At 37.0% G+C, this 8,663-nt stretch overlaps 1 protein-coding gene across 1 annotated transcript in view; it reads left to right on the top strand.

Moving 5' to 3' along the window:
- LOC102842154 overlaps positions 1–6,777 on the top strand; it is a 66,571-nt gene extending 59,794 nt beyond the window's left edge. The window contains exon 4 of the mRNA XM_006832249.1: positions 6,675–6,777. Coding sequence (XP_006832312.1) covers positions 6,675–6,777 — 103 coding nt within the window. The remainder of the gene's footprint in view (positions 1–6,674) is intronic.
- The last annotated feature ends 1,886 nt before the right edge of the window (positions 6,778–8,663 follow it).

Here is an 8,663-nt window from a genome sequence, read left to right as displayed (position 1 = left end):
TGTACACAATAACACCCAGGAATATATAATCATTTAAACAACCAAAGGGTACATTCTGCAAGCCTGCCTCCTGCCTGCCAGCACACAGTCTTTCTCTTCCCATAATTCTAGTCCTCAGCTGTTCTAACTCTCCATGTTATCATCTCTGCCTCCATCTCTGTTGTCACTGCTTCTTTGGATAGGGTCCCACATTCCACTGGTGCTCTTCTCTGTTGATGGTCCTAGGTTCCTCTGTTTCTGGAATATAAGATTCACTTCTCCCCATTTTATATTACAAAACTTCCACCTTTACATTTGTGACAATCGCAATTAGTCATGCTAACAGTTACTCATGATTGAATCATAAGAATCTTATCCCCATCTTTTTTCACCAGACCCGTCTAGACAAGTTGAAAACTATTCAGTGGGGCTCTGTCTTACCCTGCACATTCTTAAACTAAACTCCCTCTTGAAAACTTGTAAGCCAGTCACTTCGTGCCTTTATTGCCTCCTCACTTTAGGTAGCCAATGTCTAAGTTGCCCGTCCCTGTCTACCCTAGTCAGCGTATTAAAGCATGCTGTTTTCTTACCCATTCCATTTCTCCCTGTTGCCTGACTGATACATTTAATTCATATATATTCAGTGTGATTATTGATGGGTATGAATTGATGGCTGCCATTTTGCTGTGTGTTTTTTGCAGTGCTGTTGGTTTCTTTGATCCAGCTGATTTTCTATGTGGAGGTCATTTTGTTTGTGGACTTTCTTGCCATTTTCTTGGTTGATGTTGTTTTAATGTTTACCAAACCTTTATGGTTTTCCTGGGTTATTTCGGATGAGCTTTATTCATTTTCTTTGAGGGTACCATGTAATTTACTAAATTTCTACCTCTGAATATTCTGTTTTATCTTGAAATTTACTTAATTCCTCGACATTTGGAAGTTGTGTAATTACACTATTATCTGTTTTATTGCTTTGTGATTATATTTATTATAAATTGGTATCTCTGGTTCCCTGATTTTAGTCTTGTCAGTCTAATTTACTATGGCTATTTCTGTACATGGATTGCATTTGGGCTGAATTTTTCATGATGATAATCTCAGGTTGTTGTCTGCTATTGTTGGTTCTCTGTCCTAAGAACTGCCTTGTGTTTTTGTAAGGTTGTTGCTACTGTTGTTGTTGTGTGGTATCAAGTTGGTTCTGACTCATAGTGACTCTGTGTAGGGTTTTCAAGAGTGACTGGTGGGTTTGACTTTATATTTAGTGTGGTTAGTAGTCTAGTACTTACCCTATAGCACTACACTAGGTTGGTTTAGTTATTATAAGTTCTGTTAATTTTTGCTTTTCTGGTAATGTCTTACATTTGCCATCACATTAGAGGGAAACTTTTGCTTGGTCTGTGATCCAAGGTTGGCATTTTTTTTCTTTTCTTTTGTACTTTTATGCATGTCATTCCATTGCCTCAGTCTTGAATGGTTTCTGCTGAGAAATCAGAGTCTTCTCTTGTTAGCTCTCATTTCTACATAACCTTGTTTTTCCAAAGACAAGATTCTTTCCTTGTCTTTGGTTTGGAATGTTTCATTATGATATGTCTTATTTATTTTTCTCTTGGAGCCTGTCTTGGTTCAAGTGTGTTCTACTTCTTAAATGCTTATCTTAAAAATTTTTATGATGTTAGTGAAGTTTTCTTTCAACTTGTAGGGAAGAGAAGAAGTGTTCTCATAGGGTTCCTAAGGCTATATAATCTTTATGGATACAGACTGCCACATGTTTCTAACTCAGAATAGCAGAGGGTGTGTGTGTGTTCAAATCATCAAGCTTTCAGTTAGCAGCTGACTGACCACTGTACCACTAAGACTTCTTGACAAAAGTATTCAAAGAAAACCTCTGCTGTTGAGTCTGTTCTGACTCATAGCAAGCCTGTGTGGGGTTTCTGAGACTGTAAATCTTTACAGGATTTTGTCCCAGGGACTCCCTGGTGGATTGGAAATGCTGACCTTGTGGTTAGGAGCCCCCCACACAACCCACTGTGCAACCAGGCCTCCTTTGAGAATGAATTAAGAATTACTTCACCCCCCACCAATCCCCTTTGTTGTTGTTTAGTGCCATTAAGTTGGTTCTGACTCATAGGGCTTGTCAGGAGCAGGTGGTGGGTTTGAACCACTGACCTTGTCATTAGCTGTCCAGTGCTTACCCTACAATGCCACACCAGGACTCCCCTTTAGGTTGTAGGAATTAGAAAGAAAAGATAACAAGAACAAAAAATAAAAAATAAAAATAAAATCTTGGAAAAATGACTAGATTTCATCATAGTCCCACTGCTTATGATATTCTGATTTGTTGTGACTGATTCACAGCTTTATAGATTTAAGGCATTTTTAGATTCAGTGTGTCTCTAAGGTTGTTTTCATCATCTTTTTGACCTATTTTGGTGCCTTTAGTTTCTCTCTGACATTTAGAAATATGAATATTAAGTTACTTGTTATATATTTAGTTGTTGTTGTTGTTAGGTGCTACCAAGTCAGCACCTACTCATAGCAACCCTATGTACAACAGACCAAAACACTGTCTGGTCCTATGCCAACTTCACAATCATTGCTACGACTTAGTCCGTCTCTGCTACCATTGTGCCAATACATCTCATTAGGGGTCTTCCTCTTTTTCTCTGACCCTCCACCTTACCAAACATGATACCCTATTCCAGGGACTGGTCCCTCCTGACAATATGTCTGAAGTATTAGAGACGAACTCTAGCCATCCTGGCTTCTAAGGAGCATTCTGGCTGTACTTCTTCCAACACAGATGTTTGTTCTTTGGAAGCCCATGGCACTTTCAGTATTCTCCTCCAACACCATAACTCAAATGCATCAGTTCTCCTACGGTCTTCCTATTCACTGTCCAGCTTTCTACATGCATATGAGTGAAAATACCATGGCTTGGGTCAAGCGCACCCTAGTTCTCAAGCTGACATCTTTGCTCTTCAACACTATAAAAAGGTCTTGTGCAGCAGATTTGCCTATTGTAATCCTCGTCTGATTTCTTGACTGCTGCTTCCATGAGTGTTGATGGTTGATCTGAACAAAATGAAGTTTTTGACAACTTCAATCTTTTCTCCATTTATATGGATGTTGTACCGTATAAATGGAGAAAAGATTGGTTCAGTTATGAGGATTTTTGTTTTCTTTACATTGAAGTGCAACCCATACCAAAGGATGTGGTTTCTGATCTTGATCAGTAAGTATTTTAAATCCTCTTCACTTTCAGCAAGCAAGAATTTATCATCTGCATAACACAGGTTGTTAATAATCTTCCTCCAATCCTGATGACATGCTTTTCTTCATACAATCCAGCTTCTCAGATTATTTGCTCAGCATACATGTTGAGTAAGTATGGTAGAATAATACACCCTGGTGCACACCATTCCCAATTTTAAAACCATTCAGTGTTTGCTTATTCTGTTCAAACAACTGCCTTTTGGTCTATATACAGATTCTTTGTGAGCACAAATAAGTATTCCATACTTGTTTGCAATGTTGTCCGTAGCTTGTCATGATCCACACAATCAAAAGCTTTGTTGAATAGGTAAACATCTTTCTAGTATTCTCTGCTTTCAGCCAAGATCTATCTGACATCAGTAATGATATTTTTTGTTCCATGTCCTCTTCTGAATCTGATTTGAACCTCTGGAAGTTCTCTGTCAATGTATGATTGCAGCCAGTTTTGTATTACCTTTGATAAAACTTCAATCCCATGGGATATCAGTGATATTGTCTGATGATTTCTGCATTCCATTGGGTCATCTCCCTTTGGAATGGGTACAAATATGAATCTCTTCCAATCAATTGGCCAGGTGGTTGTCCTCCAAATTTCTTGATATAGATGAGTGACTGACTGTGTCCATTGCTGCATCAGTTTGTTGAAAGATTTCAATTTGTGTTCCATCTATTCCTGGTGCCTTATTCTTTGCCAAAGATTTCAATACATCTTGGGCTTCTTCCTTCAAGATCATTGCCTCTGGATCATATGCTACCTCTTGAAATGATTGAACATCTGCCATTTTACTTACTTACTTACTTATTTATTTATTTGTTTTTGGTACAGTGGCTCTGCATATTCCTTCCATCTACCTTTGATGCTTTCTGCATCATTCAATATTTGCCCATAGAATCCTTTAGTATTTCAAGATGAGGTTTGAGGTTTTACTTCAATTCCCTCAGCTTGAGAAATTCTGAGCATGTTCTTCTCTTTTGGTTTTCTAACTCTAGCTAGATCTTTGCACATTTTGTTATAACATTTGACTTTGTTTTTTCGAACTGACCTTTGAAGTTTTCTGTTCAGCTCTTATATCTCCTCATTTCCTCTATTTGCTTTATTATCTCTACATTGGAGAGCAAGTTTCATTCATAGTCTCTTCAGACATCCATTTTGGTCTTTTCCTTTTTTCCTGTCTTCTTAATGACTTTTTGCTTTCTTCCCGTATCATATTCTTGATGTCATCCCACAACTCTTCTGGTTTTTGGTCTTTAGTATCTATTGCATGAAATCTGTTTTTCAGATGATCTTTAAATTCAGGTGGGATATGTTCATGGTCATATTTTGGCTCTTGTGGACTTGTTTTCATTTTCTAAAGCTTCAACATGAATTTGGAGTCCTGGTCTTGTGCTGCAGGTTAATGTGCCAGACTGCAAAGCCGTTTGAACTGCAAGGTCAGCAGTTCAAGCTCACCAGCTGCTCCTCAGAAACCCTATACAGAGTCACTATGGGTCAGAACCAACTCTATGTCACTTAACAACAACAACCATCTGAATTTGCATATTCACATTTGATGGTCTGTTCCACCATCTATCACTGGCCTTGTTTTGGCTGATGATATGGAGCTTTTCCAATGATGTAGTCAATTTGATTTCTGTGTATTCTATCTGGTGAGTTCCTTGTATGTATTTGTTTATGTATCTTTTATGTTGTTTATAAAAGGTATTCACAATGAAGAAGTCATTGATCCTGCAAAATTCTATTATGTGTCCTCTGGCACTGTTTCTATCACCAAGGTCATATTTTCTAACTACTAAACCTTCCTGTTTGTTTCCAATCTTTGCATTACAATCACGATAATCATTATACTATTACAAGCACAATAAAATATCAATACATCTTTATTGCATGTTTGATCAATTTCAAACTGAAGAAGTTGGTAGAAATTTTCAGTTTCATCAGCACTGAATTTTGTGGTTGATGTGTAAATTTCAATAATAGTGTTATTAACTGGTCTTCCTTTTAGGTGTATGAATATTTTCCTATCACAGACAGCATTATACTTCATGGCTGATCTTGGTGTGTTCTATTTGATGATGACTATGACCCCATTCCTCTTCAATTTGTCTTTCCTGGCATAGTAAACCATGTGATTGTCAGATTCAAAATGACCAATCCCAGTCCATTTCAGCTCACTAATGCCTAGGAAGGATATGGATGTTTACGTGTTCAGTGTCATTTTTGACAATTTCCAATTTTCCAAGATTCATACTTTGTACATTCTATCTTCTGGTTTTTAATGGATGTTTATAGTTGTTTCCCTTCATATTGAGTTGTGCCCCAACAGCAAATGAAGGTTCCGAAGGTTTTATTATGGTCAGCTCTACTTTGAGGAGGCAGCACTTCCCCAGTTGCATTTTGAGTGCCTTCCAATTTGAGGGGCTCATCTTACAGCACTGTTTCTGACAGTATTCAGGTGCTCTTCATCCTATTTCAGTATTCAATAGTCTGGTGCTGATTGACAGTGGAACACTGTCAATCAGCAAATTTTCAGTGATTAAATATTTGGAAGTAGTCCGTCTCTCCTTCTTCCTAGTCTGTCTTCATCTGGAAGCTCAGCTGAAACCTGTCCACCATGGGTGACTCTGCTGGTATTTAAAATGCCCGTGGCATAGCTTTCAGAATTACAGCAACATACAAGCTACCACAGTATGACAAACTGACAAACAGATGGTAAAAATGTGCTGTATTTTTACTGCAATTATTTTCTCTATTTACAAGTATTTTAGCCTGCTCTAGCTACCCTTTTGGAATTTTGATAAGGCATTTGGAGAGTCATTGGGGGATGAAAGGCTATGGTGTGGTTTTGCTGATGCCGTTCTTTTTTAAGGCTCAACTTGTTAGCCAGTAAATTTTATTACTTTCTACATTTTTTCCTTCTCCCTAAAATCAGATTTGCAGCTGCGTCAGTAATCGAAGTGGATGTGTTGAGGGTTTTCCTTTGGATTAGACCCAGGTCTGTTTTTGGTAGTGACTTTAAGAAGTCATGGATCCCATCTTAAAGGTTCATTAAAGATGCCTTAGGAGATGCTTCCTACCCTACAAAGAATTGTTTCCAGATAAAAGGATTAGCAAGGCATTGGTAGATATGGGGCTGATTGTGCTTCTTTAGGACTTTTAAAACCACAAGCAACTTTTGCTTTTCCAGTCCTTAGAAGTATCCCCAGTCTTGGTAAGTATTTTCCTGTCCTTATACTTTCTCATGTGCTGTGGACACTCCTGTTGACTATTTTATAATGTCTCATAAGGTAATAGCATGCTTTGACCCTAAAGATAGTGTTAATGTAAGACTCTCTACTTTTTCTTTCATATGGTTTATTTATATAGACTATATAGACACTTGTTTCTTTTTCATTTATGAGGATGTGTCTTGATCTTGTTACAGGTGTCAGTTGTACCCAAGACGATCCCAGCAGCAAGTACCTGTGGTGGATTTCCAGGCTGAATTGAGACAGGCGTTCTTGTCTGAGACCCCAAGAGGTGGTTAAAGTGCTATTGGAACATTGAGGAAACTGATTGAAACAGAAAACCAGGTTAGAGCTAATGAAGCAATTATCAGGAAAAAGAAGAACTCTTCCAAGAGTAGGATATTTGGGGTCCATGTAATTGTCTGGGACAGCTTTAAAGAAAAACAAAAAATTTACCATAGTTCTTTTTATAACAAGCACATTGTAGAAAGTTTGAAAAGGTAAAAGCATTTTCTTCTCCTGATACTACTGTAATATATGTAGATTGTACAAAATGTAACTAGTTAGTTACCTTAGTTCCATTTCAGTTCGTGGCAACCCCATATATGTTAGATTAAAACAGCTTCACATGGTTTTCAGTGGCTCAGTTTTCAGAAATAGATTGTTGCTAAGAGCCTTCAAATCAATTTTGACTCATAGCCACCCTGTATTAGGGTTTCTGAGGAGCACTGTTGAGTTTGAACTGCCAACCTTGTAGTTCCCAGTCCAGTGCTGATCCTATAGCGCCACACCAGGAGCCAGGCTTTGTTCTGTGTCACTTCTGGGTGGAACCCAAAGTCCCACCTTTTAGTTATTAGCTGCACTTGTTACCTCTTTGTCCCACCCAGGGTAGTCTTTGTAATGCATGTTTTTAGTAGCTTCATTCATATTTTATTTTTCATTAATCTTTAATTTAGCATTTTGTAAAAATGACTTAATTTTAAATGGTTGCTGAGTATCTTACTGAGGAATGTTTTACAATCTCTTTTATGGGATATTTTATTTTTTCTGTTGGTAGTTTGAATAAAACGTCAATGAAGCTTTACCTAAACCTTTAGATTGAATAATTTCTAAATATATGCAGATGTGAAAATAAATTGCATCGAGTAACATGAACTAAAGGGACAGACTATTAGCCTTCATTGCCTTAAAATTATTAGAATACTATTATTATATATGCTCATTGAAATCGAAATCAACATCACATGCATAATCAATGACCTTTTAAGGTTTAAGGAAGTGAAATATTTCTTATGCCTATTTATTATTTCTTCTTCTTTTTTTGTTAAATCTTGTTCACACTTTCCTTCTTGACCAATGTATTTTGTGTTTTGATTAGCACGCAATGTAATAAAGACAGCCATGACTTTTTTTTTTTTAAATTTATTTAAGATTATTATTGTAGATTGAGCGAAAGTTTACAGGGCATATCATCAGTTTTACATTAAACAACTCATATACCTTGTTTCATTACATTGATTATAATCCCCTCCATGTACCATCAGTTAACAGTATTTTTCTCTTCCACTAGCCATGACTTTTTTAAATGTTGTAGTTTACAGTATGTTTATGTTGATTTTGTACAATTTTAGGAAAAAAGCTATTCTGTACTTGATTTTGATTTACTAAACAATATTTTCCCTTTGAACTTTCTCCTACTTTAAGATTATAGGGTTTAGTATGTATCTTCTTAAAAATTAAATGGGAGATGAAGGTAATTTATGAGTTCTTATTTAGATTTTTTAGATTTTTGATTTTGAAATATTTCCTGCCAACTTGAGTTGATTGGTCCTATTTCTGGCCACCATTTTTCAGTTCTGATGACAAAGACATCTGAGAGAGAAAGAAAGAGAAACTCTCCCCTGTTCATTCTAGCATTCTTTAGTAATTACATGGATTTGATTGTAAAATGGCAGTGGAATCGGATTGTTTATCTGAGATGTTCTCAGAGTAAGGGCATTTTTCAGAGAGTTAGGTACAAAATTGGTTTTAAAGGCCAAGCAATTTTTTGCCATCTTTGTTGTTGTTGTTGTCAGGTGCCATCAAGTCAGAACCGACTCATAGCGACCCCATGCACAGCAGAAAGAAACAATGTCCAATCCTGGGCCAACCTCACTACCGCTGCCACACTTGAGTCCATCAATGAT

The sequence above is a fragment of the Chrysochloris asiatica genome, unplaced genomic scaffold (assembly GCF_000296735.1).
Source record: "Chrysochloris asiatica unplaced genomic scaffold, ChrAsi1.0 scaffold00006, whole genome shotgun sequence".
Taxonomy (NCBI): Eukaryota; Metazoa; Chordata; class Mammalia; order Afrosoricida; family Chrysochloridae; genus Chrysochloris; species Chrysochloris asiatica.
This window is presented reverse-complemented; position numbering and strand designations above follow the sequence as displayed.